This window comes from Salvelinus sp. IW2-2015, linkage group LG20 (assembly GCF_002910315.2).
Source record: "Salvelinus sp. IW2-2015 linkage group LG20, ASM291031v2, whole genome shotgun sequence".
Taxonomy (NCBI): Eukaryota; Metazoa; Chordata; class Actinopteri; order Salmoniformes; family Salmonidae; genus Salvelinus; species Salvelinus sp. IW2-2015.
This window is the reverse complement of record NC_036860.1, coordinates 2,528,453-2,546,490: the sequence shown is the minus strand read 5'-3', so window position 1 is coordinate 2,546,490 and position 18,038 is coordinate 2,528,453. Positions and strand designations below refer to the sequence as shown.

Below are 18,038 nucleotides of genomic sequence, written 5' to 3'. Positions count from 1 at the left end.
GTCTTGAGGCTCCACGTCAAAGTCAGGTCTCAAGTTATTTTATTTTATTCCAAGTCGAGTCTCAAGTCATCAAATTTGTGATGACTCCACACCTCTGGTCTGTCTTCACTAGTAGTCTACTTCGGAGCTGTGATGCCTGCGAGAAAGACCCGAGCACGTGATGGGCATTGGCTAATAATCAATCAATAAAATGTATTTATAGAGCCCTTTTTACAAAAGCAGTTATCACAAAGTGCTTATACAGAAACAGAGCCTAAAACCCCATAGAGCAAGCAATGCAGATGTAGAGGCACGGAGGCTAGGAAAAACTCCCTAAAAAGGCATGAACCTAGGAAGAAACCTAGAGAGAAACCAGGCTCTGAGGGGTGGCCAGTCCTCTTCTGGCTATGCCAGTTGGAGACTATAAGAGTGCATGGCCATTAAGGCCAGATCGTTCTTCAAGTTCAAACGTTCATAGAAGACCAGCAGGGTCAAATAATAATCACAGTGGTTTTAGAGGGTGCAAGAGGTCAGCACTTCTGGAGTTAATGTCAGAATTGAGATATCTGAGAAAGCCATGTAAGTGAGAGGTGCTTTGGAGCAGGGTAATTGGTAAATATTATTTCAAGCCCCAGGGCACAATGGCCAAAAGGAATGGATTTTTTTAGGGGGCATTACAGCCACACAAGGGCTGCAATGCCTATGGCCGTCGATGCCGCCGGGAAATTCGAGGCATGATGCGGGCATTGCCCGATGTCGTGGGCAGTGACCCCAGAGTGGGCTGCAGGATGCTGGAGTTACCGCTGCTGGGATCACCGCCACTAGGGTCACCATAGTTGGTCTGGTCACCGCCGCTGAGGTCACCGCCGCTGGGGTCACCGCCGCTGGGGTCACCATCGTTGGTCTGGTCAACGTCACTGAGGTCACCATCACTGAGTCACTGCTGCTGGGATCCCCATCGCTGGTGTCACTGTCGCTGGGCTGGTCACCGTCACTGGAGGGCTCACCATCCCTGGGTACAACATTGCCGGGGGCACCACTGGCACTTCTCTTCTCCCCCTCTCGTCCGGCGTTGCTGTTAGGACTGGGTATCTGCTGCATCTCTCTCCTCTCTTACTGGTCCAAACTTTTATTGAAAATAAAATGAAAAACTAAAAATCCAGAAGAGGAATCTGAACAAAAATAGGCCTGGCTGTGCCTCTGCAGCGCAGGGTCTTGTTTTCACAGTTCTAGCTGCCTTTGGGTTGCCATAGCAACAGGTTCAGGGCTTGCACACAGATATAACGATTATAAAAATATTTGGCTTGCAGCACACGGAGAGGGAGGGCAGACCTGAATCCAGCAACTGAATCTAGCTAGCTAACAAGCTAGCTAGCAATGTCACGATCAGTGAGAACACACAAAAACACACAAAAATGTCTGAAAGTCCACAGAAAAGATTGGATGGCTCACAAAAAGAAGGCATGCTGAACAATCCTAAGGGTGGAGTGTTTCAGCATGATATAGTTTAATGGGGTAGGGGGTTGGGGAGTTTTTTGGGGGGGGGTGGTAGAAGTTTAACGGGGTAGGGGGTTGGGGAGTTTTTTTTGGGGGGGGGGGGTTGTTAGAAGTTAGTAGGGATTTATTTGTTATTGTTTTTGTATTATTATTTCATGGTAGTACAGAATTGAGCAGATCATGATTAATCGTACATTCCAGCACAGTAGGTGGCGGCATACACTTAAACGTTTGTTTACGGACCGCCATGATGTAATAGAAGAAGATGAGCCAACGAAACTGCCTGGAACTACAAGTCCCGTGTGTCTCGCGTCAGCCATGGTCCTCGAAGTGTTTAAACGTCAGAACCGAGCGGGAGACAGCTTGTGGGACAGACAGCGCTGTTCTGGAAACAACTAGTTATACGCAGAAYTTTCGATTTTGTAAGCARTGATACACGTTTCATACTACTTCAGAGACATTTTCGCTTGCAAATGTATTCAGGGAAACGTTTGTAAGGTCACACGTGAGGGGAGGTGCCATATTTATCAGATCAAATTGGTCGATGGCCGTACCAGGGCATGCCCTGCTCTTGCTAGCTTGCTAAGCTAGCTAACTAACTATATCTAGTATGTCATMACTTTGTCAAGTCAGAACAACGTTAAGTAACTTGCTTTGATGGCTGTATTCTTGTGGACCATTTCCAGCTTTATCACACCATTGGAAATGATCAACCATATTCAGCTTTTTCCACCTAGCTAGTTAGCCTCAACTATGCTGGCATGAGATGGTGTGTGCCAACTGTTTATAACTCGTTGGCAGATATGTTTATAGTGTCGTAACTATCTTGCTACTTGGCTAACATTAGTTAGCAAGGGTTTCCACTTCTTCCAGAGGGTAGCACAATAATAGCAAGCTAGCAACATTTACAGACAGAGCAACTTTCCACCCCCTGTGTATATTAGCTCAAGTTAACTAACGTTAGCTAACTGAATGTTTATAACGTCACTTCAAACTGCATGTGTGTTTGGTAACGCTAGGTCTTTGGCAGGTACTCTACTAGGTGGTAATTGATAATATAGTATGTGTTGCTTAAGTAGTGCATATTCTTGTTCATAAGTTAGTATGTTCCCCAGGTGTCCTGATGGCGACGGATGCTGTTGCACAGTTGGCCGACTCTCTGGCAAAAACTCAGGTGACTGAGGGAGAGTTGAGTTATAAAGGCCAAGGACGTAAATTCGACAATGCACAATCTGGTAAGAATTCCGACCATTGACTCATTATGCTTATGCTCCTCCAATTGTCATCCAATAGGTTGTTCAAGTACAAGGTGGTGTCCAATGCCAAATGTTTTTTTTGTTGTATTTTTGTATTTAAAAAATAAATAAAATAATGTAACCTTTATTTAACTAGGCAAGTCAGTTTAGGAAAAAATCTTGTTTACAATGACGGCCTACCCCGGCTAAACCCGGACGATGCTGGGCCGATTWTGCGCGGCCCTATGGGACTCCCAATCACGTTCGGATGTGATACAGCCTGGATTCTAACCAGGGACTGTAGTGACTCCTTGCACTGGGATGCAGTGCCTTAGACCGCTGTGCCACTCGGGAGCCCAATGTATTGTTCTTCAAACAATCACGGTATGTGTCTTAAAACTTTCCCTCTGTCTTTCTTTCCAGTGGAAGAGATGGTGAAAGAGATCCAGGAGTTCAAGGGGTTGCAAGCGCTCAGGCTGGAGGGGAACACTTATGGGGTGGAGGCAGCACAGGCCATCGCTAAAGCCCTGGAGACAAAGAGTGAATTTAAGGTACCAGTCACYGAGTGATTATGAGATGAYGTGTGTTTMGATTGCATTGTTRYTGGTACAGAGGACAGGTATTCCACTGACTGCCACACGGGGAAAGATGGATGATATCATATTTTGATGAGATACCCGTTGTTGGTTCTGTTCTATCTTGCTTTCATATCTGTCATATATATATATATATATATGGCAAGCTAGACAATACTTTAGCTAACCCTTTATATAACCCTCTCTCTCCCTCAGTACTGTTACTGGAGTGACATGTTTACTGGGCGACTGCGTTCTGAGATCCCTCCAGCCCTGGTGAGACAATAAAAAAAAAAAGTTTAAAAAAAAGACTTGCTCCCTTTGATAGATGAAAGATGGTCTGGGATTGTAAACTCAGCCTTCATCTCCCCTATTCAGAACTCCCTGGGTGCGGCCCTGATGACAGCAGGCGCCAGACTGACCGTGCTGGACCTCAGTGACAACGCCTTTGGACCAGACGGGGTGAAGGGCATTGAGAAGTTGCTCAAGAGCACTGCCTGTCACACACTGCAGGAACTGAGGCTCAACAACTGCGGCATGGGCATTGGTGGAGGCAAGGTGGGCAGAATGTCTCCAGTTTGATAGGAGCTGCATTGTGTTATTGAGCAGACTCCACAACATAAAGTTGCCCCCCTCCTAGTTGTAATGTAGTCAGTATAATTTCAGAGAAGATTTAAAGCTAATTTAACTTCTCATATGAAATATATAGCTTGTGTTAAGGTTGAATAGTGCTATCATTTGAGAAGTGATGTCATGATTTAATATCTATCATGACAATCCTAACTTTTTCCGAAGTAGTTTTTTCACTGTGCTCTGAATGTGTGGTCTCCTCAGATCTTAGCTGCAGCGTTGACGGAGTGCTATAAGCAGTCCAGTGCACAGGGCACCCCTCTCGGGCTGAAGGTGTTCATCGCAGGCAGAAACCGTCTGGAGAACGATGGGGCCACTGCCCTTGCCCAGGCCTTCCAGGTACAGACACTGGCTCCTGAGCTGAACATATCAGAATTTCTGACAGTCTGGACTTGTAGAGTATATGCAGTTTGACACCGCAGGGATTCACATGGAGCTCTTTAGCATTAGTACTGGCAGCAGCATGGATAAAGCTCCTCGAACACTCCAACGTAATGCCACTGAGTCAATGATTAAACTGTCCTGACAGTGACAAGCTATATACTGTCTATATAGCTATCTCTGTCTGATGCTACTGTATGACCTCAGCTGATGGGTAGTCTGGAGGAGGTGCATGTGCCCCAGAATGGGATCAACCACCCTGGAGTGACTGCTCTGGCCACTGCCATGCAACACAACCCCCGGCTCCGGGTCCTCAACCTCAACGACAACACCTTCACCAAGAAAGGAGCTATCGCCATGGCACAGGTAGAGTAGGGGTTTGCCTTGTGTACAAAGGCCGTATGACAATGAAACCCTCATGAAGTTGATGTATGCTCAAATGCACTTGCCATACTATGACTGACACTGCGTGTTTTGTGCCGCCTTCAGGCTCTGAAACATTTGCGCAGTGTCCAGGTGATAAACTTTGGAGACTGCCTGGTGCGTTCCGAGGGGGCTATAGCCATCGCAGAGGCAGTCACCGAGGGGCTTCCCATCCTCAAGGTACAGGGTAGCACTGGTCCCACCCTTGGCTGCAGGAACATCTACTGCACTTGATTGTTAATTAATGTGTGTTCATACACCTGACTCATACCCATATATTTTTTTACCTCTTTGTCAGGAGCTGAATCTGTCATTCGGGGAGATCACAGGAGTAGCTGCACTGCTGGTGGCACAATCAGTCGAGGGCAAAGCCACGCTGGAGAAACTGGACCTAAATGGTACATGTTGGATACGCACTTGACTTACAACACATGAAGACTGGATTGAAAATGTTGCATCGGCTGGTAGTGTTTTTGTAGGATCTGTAGAGTTCATGTGTGACTTTGTGTTGTGTGTGTGTGTGTTGGTACTGTCAGGTAACTGCCTGGGGGAGGAGGGCTGTGATGCTCTCAGAGAGGTAATGGATGGCCTGAACATGGGAGACCTGCTGGGATCACTCAGGTACTGGATTGAAATATTAAATGAGTTTATTCTTTTAGACTTACCCACACTGGACCTCAACCATCCTGTCTTTTATCACAAGCTGCCATGAGATAATCTTATTTTGTAATCTTTGTCTACCTGCAGCGACGATGAAGGGGAGCCGGAGGAAGAGGATGAGGATGATGAAGAAGAGGATGATGATGAAGAAGAGGAGGATGACTATGAGGAGGAGGATGATGATGTGGAGGAAGAAGAGGACAGCAGTGTGAATCAGGTTTCCTCCCCTCCGTCAGTGCCCCGACCCCCAGATGCCGCCTCCTTCCTCTGCTTCCCCTCCCCCGACAAGCTGCTCAAACTGGGCACCAAGAGGGCCCTGCTCTTTGAACAGCAGGTTAAGACACCCTGTCATGAATACCTTACACAGCAAACTACTTAGTGGAAACCTGAGGTGACATACAGTGTGTCAGTAGGCTGAAACAGGTTGATGGTGACGTGTTTAACCTTTTGTCCTTGTTCTTCTCTTTCCAGGTAGATGTGGCTGATGCTGGTAAGACAGCGGAGGCTTTCCTGAAAATCTCCTCTGTGTACAATGAGGACGATGAAGAGGTTAAGAGTGCTGTCCTAGACAGTATTGGTAAGGGGCACTTATCTTATTTCTGAGTACTTACTGAAGACATGGTGCCAGGTGACCAAGTCCATGGATATGTGACTGTTTCCGTTCATCTGTATGACCGCATGTTAAGTATATGTCCTCTTTGTTATGCAGATGCAATTCTCAGGAAAGCCTTCGCAAGCCCCTCCTTCCAAGGTTACAACTTTGTATCATCGCTGTTAGTAATGCTGGGACTCCTCAAGGTACACGTTCTATGAATTTCTAGAAAAACTCCTGGTTTTCTTCTGCCTTGTATTATTGTAGCCCTCATGTCTCCCCCTCATGTCTCCCCCTGTCTCATTCAGAGTGAGGACAAGGTGAAGCCGGTACATGTGGTGCCTGGTCATTTGCAGGCACTGGAGTACGTCGTGCGTCAGGACTACTTCCCCCAGGACCACATCGCTGTGCTGGAGGCCTTCATGTCCCGGTAAGGGCATGAGTGATGGGCGGCAGRGTAGCTCTCAGGTACCCTCTCCGACTGCAGATTAACACACCACATTGGCACAAAGTTCCCCAAGGATAATGCCAACATGCTCCAAATTGCACAATGTACCCATGTTCCTATGTTGTCAGGATGCTGTGTCTAAAAACAGTAAAGATGAAAGGTGAAACTGTCCATCATTGCAACGGTGTGACTGTATATTTGTGACTTTCAGACACGTCCAGGCCTTGGAGTCGTGCAGCAGCGCCAGGAACATCCTCAAGTCCACGCTGGAGCATGTCAGGCCTGAGAACTGAGTCACACCGGACCACACAGACACTCTCACGGACTTATGAACAGAACAATTCCCACCCCCAGACATAAGGGGGCCCTTAGTGCACACAACAAGGACTTAACTGTTGCACTGCACTCTATTTCGCCAACTCAGAAGACTCACAGCTGGAGCCTTGCCCATCATCTTATGGACGTACATTATTTTATGGATGGACCGATTTGAAATATTGCAGACAAACAGTTGGGAGATGAATGGTGTATCCTTCCTCACCCGCAGTGAAAGGACTGAAATGAGATCTTAAACACAGGTTCTCTCCATATTTACCCAATAAGTAATGGTTTTATATTAAAATAAAAAAGAGTTAAATGGATATAAAATATAAATGTGTGATATGGGCTGCTGTGGAAATGTGATTTTGATTTGAATCAAAAGGGAAGAACTGAATAAATGTGTTGATTTCTTTGTTGCAGCTATTAAACAGACACTATTTGGGTGTCTCCGTATACTGAATGGCCTGGGAACATTTCAATTCCACAATTTAGCAAGCACTACCCTGAATAAGGATCTAGTCCAACCATGTTTACTTTTTACAGTGGGAAGAAACTATTGATCCAGGTGTAGGTTCTTTCTCCTCCCAAATTCTGAAACCTACACTGAATAAAAAATATAAATGCAACATGCAACAATTTCAAAAGATTTTTCTTAGTTACAGTTGTTATAAGGAAATCAGACAATTGAAATAAATTCATTAGGCCTTAATCTATGGATTTCACATGACTGGGCAGGGGTGCAGGCATGGGTGGGCCTGGGAGGGCATAGGCAGACCCACTTGGGAGCCAGGCACTGCCAATCAGAATGAGTTTTTCTGCACAATAGGGCTTTATTACAGACAGAAATACTCCTCTGCACCCCCCGCCCTTTCTGACGATCCCGCAGGTGAAGAAGCCGGATGTGGACGTCCTGGGCTGGCGTTGTTGTTGAACGCTGGTTTTAAAAGCTACACAAAAAAACGCTGTCAATTTATAGAGTAATTTACGTACTTAGGAATAACCCTGGCAGGTTTGGCGTTAAAATCATGTTCTAATTTTATTTTATGTAGGACACGCGCACTGGTTGAATCAATGTTGTTTAACCAACTTGTGGTGCTTCTACACCTGCATTGCTTGCTGTTTAGGGTTTTAGGCTGGGTTTCTGTACAGCACTTCGAGATATTAGCTGATGTACGAAGGGCTATATAAAATAAACTTGATTGATTGACTTGGAATATACTTTGAATTGACGTCTATGTCAGTGGGACAGTTGGCTACCTTCGACCTCTAATCTGTCAAATGTATTGCCAAAACTGTTCATTTGAGGTTAGGTTTCGCAGGGGCCGAGAGACACGACGAAATAATTTATCAAAGCAGTGTTTGTGAGACCCCTCACTGTTGCAAGTGCTCAGTCATTCTAGCAATGCAGAAGTCTAGTATGTACGTGAACCCCTTGGCGCTCATATTCTCCGCTGCGCGCAGCTCCTTCACAGTGGAAAACTGATATACAGACCTACACTTTTTTAAAGTAGGAAACTTTATAAAGCTATCTGGGAAGGCTACATACTAAAAGCATTGGATGTCAAATTTGACAAATTTAACCATAAAGGTATGTTTATAATCTTAAATGTACAATAGGAACATTCTAAAAAGTTACAATATTTATCAAATAGCAAATGTTATGGAATGCTGCTGAATAACAACCAGATTCGTATTTTTAGATTCAATAACTAAACTTTGAAGTCTTTAAATATGCGTTAAATAAATACGTACAATCCTCCTGGCATTGGAAAATAGATTTTTTGAGTCCAGAGGGAAAGCCTATCGGTGCGTAAAGGTTTCCAAGTTGGAGACGGGATTCTCCATGTCTTTGAATATTTTTGTTCCATTGTCGCTATAAGAAGTAGTCTATTCTACTATTTTCACTGTATTTACAATATGTATTCAAAGTTGTGACACTGTAAAAAATTGGGTGAGAATTAGTATTTTGAGAGCCGTTCGTGCGTAATATGCATAACTATCATTACGTTAGGCCTACAGTCAAATCCCGTTTGTGTTTGATGTCTTTTTCCCAAACCCCCCACAGATGTGTTCCTTTGCGGATTGCCTCTCTAGGTGGCTAGTTGCGGTTTTGATGCTCTTGGTCATACTTTTACCAGCTCAAGCGGGAAAGTGCCCAAAGTTCTGCATCTGCGACAACTCCCAACTCACCATGGCCTGTATCGGCAAGAATCTGACTCAGGTTCCCCCCACGATAGATGAGGTGAGATGCCAATGAATCAAAATGATCAATGATGGATGTTTTACAAGTTATTTGATATGGTTTAAACCTTAATTTGTGGCATGCATGCAGTGCTGTAATTTTGCTCTTCATCCACCCACGCATTTACATTTTTCCTTTTCCATATTTAAACCTCCCCTACTTTTTCTATTTTTCATTCCTATTTCCTTTCCCTCAGATTACAGTGAAACTGGACCTGAGTAAAAACGATATCCAGGTGCTGCCGACCCATGCGTTCCTGCACATCCCGCACCTCACGCACCTCACCCTGCAGCGGTGTAACATCAGGGCGGTGCGTGAGGGGGCCTTCCGCACCCTGGGGCGCCTGGTCTCCCTCAACCTGGCCAACAACAACATCGAGATCCTTTACCAGGTGAGGTGGCACAGTCACCGGGGACATGGGTAAAACAATAAATGTCAGTTTTGGTGAGGGAAGCACCAGATCAGATTGATGTAGAATCTTCTAGTAACATTGATACCTACATGGTACCTTTCAGGTGCAAGTTATGTTGTACACATAGCTGTCACTTCTTGCAAAAAGGCCATACTCCCATCCACCAACTTTTCTGAGCCGTTTGATGTCACATGCATCATACCTGTTCCCTAACTCTCCCTCTCTACCCATCCAACAGGAGTCTTTTGACGGCCTGTCATCCCTAAAGCAGCTGACGTTGGACCATAACCGTGTTGAGGAGATCCAGCCAGGGGCCTTCACTCAGCTGGGCTTCCTCAACATGCTGTCCCTCACACATAACCAGCTGGTGTACATCCCCAACATGGCCTTCCGGGGCCTGCACAACATCAAGTGGCTGCGTCTCAGTCGCAACTCCCTCAACAACCTGGCCATGGAGGCCTTCGCTGGCCTCTTCACCGTCACACGCCTCAGCCTCGACCACAATGAGCTGCATTTCTTCCCCACACAGACTATGACCCGGTGTGAAACTGTGCAGATGTTTGACACTATTGCGCAATGGTGCCCTGGTGCAATAGTATTTAAGCTTGATGACACTTGACCGTTTTATGCTCTGTCCATTTTCTCTCCTTTCTTTAAGACTGGCTCAAGTCACCCGCCTGGACCTGAGCTACAACCTCATGACCTACCTGGGTGAGGATACTGTCTCCATGCCGAAGCTCACCCACCTCTACCTGGACCACATGTCTCTCCAGGACCTCTCAGACACAGCCATGTCCCAGGCCCCCCTTCTCTCCCACCTGGACCTCAGCCACAACCAGCTGCGCTACCTGGAGCCCCTCTCTGGCCCCATGGAGCTAGCACGCCTCAACCTAACAGGAAACCCCATCCACTGCAACTGCTATCTGAGGCCCCTGAAGGAGTGGGCCAAGAAAGGGAAGGTGAAGTTGATGGGGGTCTGCGCGGGTCCCCCTCACCTCTCTGACGAGCCTCTGGAGGCAGTGGGGCCTATGGAGCTGCGCTGCCGGAGCAGGGAGGACATGATAAAGGAGGAGTTTGAAGAGCAGGAAGAGAGCAGGGAGCGTGCACTGCCCACAGCCAAGCCTAAGAAGAAGAGCAAGTGTCCAGATAACTGTGACTGCGATGTGAGTTGCTCTTGTTGTTAATACTGAGATGGTGTATGGGGTGCTGAGCGATGGTGCAATGTTGTGCCACAAATAATGTTCAAACTTGCTGCCATGACAATACACTTGCCATCATACTCAAAGAAAAATTGGACTGATAATTAAGTCATCCATATAAAAACTGCTCTCCAATTCTTGTTTGGAAATGTCCCTCTGAACCCATCTCCCTCTCTCTGTCCCCTGCTTAGGTGAAGGCTCAGCACGCCACATGTGAGAACCGTGGTCACACCAAAGTCCCCTACGGCTTCCCCTCTAATACCCAGCTCCTGGACCTGCGCAGCAACCACTTCCATTACGTCCCTAGCAACAGTTTCCCCGGCACAGACCAGGTGGTCTCTCTGCATCTGGAGCACTGCAAGGTCCGTGAGATCGAAGGCAGTGCCTTCCGGGGCATGAAGGGCCTGGTCTACCTCTACCTGTCTGACAATGACCTCACCTCCCTGGGCTCAGACTTTCACTGGGGCCCCTGAACTCACCTACCTTCACCTGGAAGGGAACCAGCTGGCCATGTTCCCTGGAGCTGCCCTGGCCCCCCTGCCTAGCCTGCTTGTGCTCCACCTGGGAACACTGTCAGTAAGCTGGAGCGGGCAGGCCAGCTCTCCTCAGTCCCCAAGCTGAGAGGACTCTACCTGACCAATAGCACCATAACCACTATAGCCCCCGGCGCTCTCAAGTCCGCCCACCTAAATACTCTTCATCTGGGGTCAAATCAGCTTGCTGAGGTGCCTACCGACGGGCTGTCCAAGGCCTCCAGTTTGATCGAGCTCTACCTCTCCAGAAATTCCATTTGCTGGGTCGGACCAAAGGCGTTCCTTCCTGTGTCTAAGAGCCTAAGGCAGCTGTATATGGATGACATGGMTCTGGAGAAGGTAAGAGAGATAAAGAGATGTATTTTGCCAGGTTTGTGTTGATAAATTCTCTATCTGCAGAATTGGGGTCAATAGAATCTCAAGTTATCAATGAAAAACTGCCCATTAATTTCTATGAAGAATCCACTTTCTGAGTGGTTACTTCTATTCTCTTCATAGATGTCCAAAGACTCCCTGGCGGGGCTGGGCTCTGGGCTGACCACTCTGTCTCTGGGGGGGAACCAGCTGGAGGAGCTGCCTGACCTGAGCCCACTCACTGGGCTGGAGGTCATCCACCTGGCCCACAACCCCCTGCTATGTGATTGCACCTTGCTGCCACTCCGCAGGTCAATAGTCCACTGCTTTGTGAATGACCAGTTTGTGTATGCTGCTGTGCAAGGGAGTCATGCACATGCATGCACATAAATTAAATCAACATTTCATTTGTCACATGCTTCGTAAACAACAGGTGTAGATTAACAGTGAAATCCTTACTTACGGGTCCTTCTCCAACATTGCAGAGTTAAGTTAAAAAAATATTTTTAAATAGAAATAGTGACACAAAGAAAAATACACAGTGACTAACAAATAACAATGAAGAGTAAAAGTAACATGGTTATATACAGGGAGAACCACTACCGAGTCGATGTGCAGTGGTACGAGGTAATTGAGGTAGCAATGTACATATAGGTGGGGGTAGCAGCAGCAGCGTGTGGTCATTTTGTAATTTTTATTAGGATCCCCATAGCTAACGCTGTAGTGCTAGCTAATCTTCCTGGGGTCCAAATGTGAGAGTGAGTGTGTGTGGCGTCAGTACGCATGTGTGCGCGTGTTATGTGCGTGTTGCAATGTCAGTAACTATGTGTGAGTGTGTAGGTAGAGTACAATGTGTGTCCATAGAGTCAGTGCAAGAGTTGGTGCAAAAAAGGGTAAATGCAGGTAGTCTGTGTAGCGATTTGATTAGCTATTTAGCAGTCTTGTTTAGCAGTCTTATGGCTTGGGTTGTCAGCCGGTTATTGTCAAGCAAAAGACTGTCGCTCTCACTGTAATTTACCGTTAATTAACATAAACATGTTTAGCATCTCCAGGCCTCCATGCATGCCTTTGGAACATCTACATTTTAAAATGTCTGAAATTTAAAAAAAATGTGGTGCCTTGCAGTCGGATTCCAAGCAGTTGCATTAGTAAGCGATGATGCAGCCAGTCAAGATGCTCTCAATGGTGCAGCTTTAGAACTTTATGAGGATCTGAGGGCCCATGCCAAATCTTTTCATCCTCCTGAGGGGAAAGAAGCATGGTCGTCCCTTCGTCACAACTGTGTTGGTGTGAGTGGACCATGTTAATTCCTTAGTGACGTGGACACCGAAGAACTTGAAGCTCTCAACCCACTCCACTACAGCCCGGTCAATGTGGATGGGGGTGTGCTCGGCCCTCCTTTTCTTGTAGTCCACAACCAACTCCTTTGTCTTGCTCACATTGAGGGAGAGGTTGTTGTCCTGACACCACACTGACAGGTCTCTGACCTCCTCCATATAGGCTGTCTCATCGTCGTCGGTGATCAGGCCAACCACCGTCGTGTCGTCAGCAAACTTAATGATGGTATTGGAGTCGTGCGCAGCCACGCAGTTGTGGGTGAACAGGGAGTACAGGAGGGGACTAAGCACTCAACCCTGAGGAGCCCCTGTGTTGAGGGTCAGTGTGTCAGATGTGTTGTTGCCTATCCTCACCACCTGGGGTCGACCCATCAGGTATCCAGTTGCAGAGGGAGGTGTTCAGTCCCAGGGTCCTGAGCTTAGTGATGAGCTTGGAGGGCACTATGGTGTTGAACGCTGAGCTGTAGTCGATCAACAGCATTTTCACATAGGTGTTCCTCTTGTCCAGGTGGGAGATGGAAGTGTGGCGTGCAATAGAGATTGTGTCATCTGTTGGGGCAGTATGCAAATTAGAGTTGGTCCAGTGTGTCTGGGATGATGGTGTTGATGTGAACCATGACCAGCTTTTCAAAGCAAGAGTGCTACGGGGCGATAGTAATTTAGACAGGTTACCTTGGCGTTCTTGGGCATAGGGACTATAGTTGTCTGCTTGAAACATGTAGGTATTACAGACTGGGTCAGGGAGAGGTACACACAAATGATTTAACTCTGCTAACCCTCAGGCTCTAACTACTTTGCGTCCCCGCTCTTTGCTCAGGTGGATGGAGAATGTCTGAAGAGGCTAAACCCATGCCAACCAAGCCCAAAGCCAAGCCTCTGAAGAACCCTAAGGCACCAGCATCACAAAAAAAACAAGAAGACTGTAATAAAAAGTAGGAAATCAGTGATGTAAATGGTTATAAGTCTACTGCTTGGACAGAACTCTATATGTACCAAACGGACAAGTGCTATTTCATCTCACCTCACTGAATGTAATTTGAGCATGCAGAAATGTGTTTTACATTTTTTATTTGTGAGTCTTGAAGTTCATTTTCTGATTTGATTTTCAGTCTATTTTAGTACCTGGATGCCGGGATGCAAGAGACCCAAAGCCCTATTTGCAGTACCATATATTTCCACCAAGTGTCACATGATGCAATTAGATTTTTCTGCTCTAGTTCGACCAACTTTTCTATTACACATACAATGTTATGTTTCATATATATTTCATATATATCCTTTGTGCAAATGAAGAACAAGGCTGAATATATGTGTAAGGTTGCTGCATTTTCAGCTGTTACATACCGCTTAGATGCATGTAAATCAATGCACATTGGCTTCTTGCTCATTAAATCTGCTACAACACTAAATCAGTGTCTAACAGTTTTGTTTGATTTTCATGTTCCTGACAGAGGTATGCAAGGATTGGTCCATTGCATGCTTTATCTGATCCTCTACATAACAATTCTGGGTAAGTATGCCATCAAAGTATTTTATGTAATGTGGCTCCATGCAATACATGTATGTGCCAGTCAGTGGTACTGTCTTGTGGTAAAGGTATCATCACATCCCAGGTGCAATCTCATTAGTTCTTGGAATCTTGTGTGCAGTTGCCTCTTTGTCCATTTTTACAGTCTATGGCTGTTGCAGTTTGTTGCGTTTTACATTTAGACTAAAATATAATCTGGCACTATCTCTATTTGCAGAGCCCATCGACTGCCACCAGGTGCCAGAACAGGCCTATGGTGTAAGGGTTAGCACTCTGGGCTCCAGCCCTCTGAATCCAGCGATCTGATTCAAATCTCGGTAGAACCTGACTTTTTACCTTCTCTGCTCTTTTGCTGATACTTATCTTCTCAGAGAGTGGACCTGCATGGACAGAACCTTGGCCACTGTTAACAGATACTTTTGACAAGATGGGAAACTCCATTGGAATTGTATGCTGCGTTCAAAACAACTGGGAACTCGGAAATCTCCTACTTCCGACTTAAGTGCATTTAAGACAACTGGGAACTTYGGAGAAAAACGAAATCCAACTGGGAAAATCGTTTTGAACAGTCATCCAATTTGGAATTCCAAGACGGTATCTTTCTAGAACCAGGCTGTATCACATCCCATAGGGCGGCGCACAATTGGCACAGCGTCGTCCGGGTTTGGCCGGAGTAGGATGTCATTGTAAATAAGAATTTGTTCTTAACTGACTTGCCTAGTTAAATAAATTAAAATAAATKAAAAATAACTCTGACTTTCTTACCTGAAAATCACTGTCATGATTTTACCTCGTTTTTTTCTGAGTTCCTAGTTGTCTTGAAAGCACCACAATTAATGCCCATTGTGTACTTTGCCCATGCGTCGTCCGTAGTTACCACAGCCACGAAGTCCTCCTATAGGGAGGAGGTCAGAGACCTGGCCATGTGGTGCCAGGACAACAACCTCTCCCTCAAGTGATCAAGACTAAGTGGATGATGGTGGACTACAGGAAAAGGAGGACCGAGCATGCCCCAGTTCTCAATCGACAAGGCTGCAGTGTAGCAGGTTGAGAGCTACAAGTTCCTTAGTGTCCACGTCACCAACAAACTAAGACAGTCGTGAAGAGGGCACGACAAAGCCTATTCCCCCTCAGGAGCCTGAAATATTTGGTATGGGTCCTCAGATCTCAAAAGGTTCTACAGCRGCACCACCGAGAGCATCCTGACTGGTTGCATCACTGTCTGGTATGGCAACTGCTTGGCCTCCGACTGCAAGGCACTACAGAGTGTAGTGCGTACGGGCCCAGTACATCACCGTGGCCAAGCTTCGTGCCATCCAGGATCTCTATACCAGGTGGTATCAGAGGAAGCCCTAAAAATTGTCAAAGACTCCAGCCAGCCTAGTCATGGACTATTCTCTCTGCTAACGCATGGCAAGCGTTACCAGAGCCCCAAGTCTAGGTCCAAAAGACTTAACAGCTTCTACCCCAAAGCCATAATACTCCTGAACAGCTAGTCAAAGGGCTACCCAGACCCCTCTTTTACGCTGCTGCTACTCTGTTTATTATCTATGCATAGTCACTTTAACTCTACCTACATGTACATATTACCTCAATTACTCAATTACTTCAAAAACCGGTGCCCCTGCACATTGACTCTGTACCAGTCCCCCCTGTATATAGCCTCGCTATTGTTATTTTACTGCTGCTGTTTAATTATTTGTTCATTTTTTTTCTTAACTTCTTAAAACATTGTTGGTTAATCAGAATACATTGTAAGTAAGCATTTCACTGTAAGGTCTACACCTGTTGAATTCAGCGCATGTGACAAATAACATTTGATTTGATTTTAAACCCCACCTATTTCTAAAATGTATCTTCTTGAAGGTGCAATAAGAAAATAAATCGCCCCYCAATTTCTTGGTTCCTAAAATTCAAATATAGTATTTTCAGCTGTTTGAAGCTGGTGTACAAAAGTAAAAGACACAAAGACAAAACTTAAGAACGGGAAGCATAGAAATAACACAAATAGAACAGATCTACTCAAGATAGACAACAGCTTGTCGTTTCCAATAGGAGCAAATTAATCATAGAGGGCAGAACAAGCAACATGATGGGCAACGCCAAGAACGAGCTAGTGAGATCCTATTAACATATCTTAGCATGTATGTGGATATTTCCGTTAGGGAACGCCTACTCTGAAGTGCGTGTGTGCAATATCTCAAATCGCCCCTGCACTCCTTCTGAAGAACACAAATTCTTAAAAGTCTACAAAACTTAGTCCACTCTGTAACATATTCTAGTTTTGGAAACAAAACTGTCAAATGTTAATCTATGAGAAAATTATAAGAATGTCGGCCAAAATCTATCTCGCACCATCTTCTCCCCCTGCCGGCCACTAGGCTTCCTCTCATCATCATATTTGCTAGTGAGTGGAAATGCCAACCGGTTGCTTCACATTTGTACATCTTGTGAAATATCTGACTCATTGTCCTATTTGATGATTTGCAGCTTTTTAGACTTGCTTTCAAATGAGAATTACAGTTCTGCATTTCACTCTTAATTTGGTCATCACCCAAAATCTGGCCATCATCCACACTGCTAACATTATGCCTAATCTTGAATTGAGACCAAAAAACTATTTTTTGTTTTCATGACTTTTAACGATATACTGTAGTCAATTATAACATTGTGGCTGTACTATCTAGTGGAAATGTCGTCACTGGGTTGCATGGTGCATTCTGGGTGAATTCTTGGACAAGGAGAGCTCTCCTTCAAGAAGTGAATAGACCCTTATTGGGCGATAGCTAAAAAAACAGCATGAATTTCGTCAACAAGTACAACATTACAAATATTTTCCGAGATGTGAGAATTCACTTGTTCTCTGTAATATCATATAGCTTTGGAATCGTGAAATTATGTACTTCCGAGGAAAATAGGCAGGTTTCTCAACTCTTGGTGATTTTAAGACAACTGAAAACTCTGGGAAAAAACCTTGGTCAAATCATGACGTCAGTGATTTCCAGGTCGTACCGATGGCCGTGCGGCATAGGCAAGATGCAGTAGATGGTATAGAATATAGTATATACATATGAGATGAGTAATGTAGGATATGTAAACATTATTAAAGTGTCGTTATTTAAAGGGACTAGTGATACCTTTTATTTAAGTGGTCAGAGATTTGAGTCTGTATGTTGGCAGCAGCCTCTGTTAGTAATGTTAACAGTCTGATGGCCTTGAGATAAAAGCTGTTTTTCGGTCTCTCGGTCCCAGCTTTGATGCACCTGTACTGACCTCGCCTTCTTGGATGATAGCGGGGTGAACAGGCAGTGGCTCGGGTGGTTGTTGTCCTTGATGATCTTTTTGGCCTTCCTGTGACATCGGGTGCTGTAGGTGTCCTGGAGGGCAGGTAGTTTGCCCCCGGTGATGCGATGTGCAGACCGCACAACCCTCTGGAGAGCCTTGCGGTTGAGGGCGGTGCAATTGCCGTACCAGGCGGTGATACAGCCCGACAGGATGCTCTCGATTGTGCATCTCTAAAAGTTGGTGAGTGTTTTAGATGACAAGCCAACTTTCTTCAGCCTCCTGAGGTTGAAGAGGTGCTGTTGCGCCTTCTTCACCACGCTGTCTGTGTGGGTGGACCATTTCAGTTTGTCCGTAATGTGTACGCCGAGGCACTTAAAACTTTCCACCTTCTCCACTAATCTCCCATC

General features: G+C 45.7%; 2 protein-coding genes across 3 annotated transcripts; both read left to right on the top strand.

Moving 5' to 3' along the window:
- Positions 1 to 1,726: 1,726 nt before the first annotated feature.
- On the top strand, positions 1,727 to 7,201 carry LOC111981245 (ran GTPase-activating protein 1). Of its 2 annotated transcripts, none has more exons than XM_024012427.2 (15): positions 1,727 to 1,898; positions 2,592 to 2,711; positions 3,135 to 3,262; positions 3,503 to 3,562; positions 3,665 to 3,844; positions 4,121 to 4,255; positions 4,505 to 4,663; positions 4,787 to 4,900; positions 5,019 to 5,118; positions 5,257 to 5,341; positions 5,468 to 5,714; positions 5,852 to 5,957; positions 6,090 to 6,178; positions 6,281 to 6,402; positions 6,632 to 7,201. In XM_024012427.2, exons 1-15 carry the CDS (start codon positions 1,742 to 1,744, stop codon positions 6,711 to 6,713), a joined length of 1,884 nt encoding a protein of 627 aa, XP_023868195.2. In that variant the 5' UTR covers positions 1,727 to 1,741; the 3' UTR covers positions 6,714 to 7,201. The 2 variants fall into 2 exon arrangements, with proteins under 2 accessions (XP_023868195.2, XP_023868196.2); XM_024012428.2 differs by having other exon boundaries at positions 6,281 to 6,440.
- Positions 7,202 to 7,599: 398 nt separating this feature from the next.
- LOC111981448 (chondroadherin-like protein) lies at positions 7,600 to 14,227 on the top strand. Its single transcript, XM_024012718.3, is given in 10 exon segments — positions 7,600 to 8,329; positions 8,807 to 8,983; positions 9,180 to 9,374; positions 9,634 to 9,935; positions 10,054 to 10,558; positions 10,786 to 11,048; positions 11,050 to 11,156; positions 11,159 to 11,466; positions 11,626 to 11,792; positions 13,636 to 14,227. Coding segments are annotated over 10 exon segments (2,073 nt in total). The 5' UTR covers positions 7,600 to 8,299; the 3' UTR covers positions 13,655 to 14,227.
- Positions 14,228 to 18,038: the final 3,811 nt, after the last annotated feature.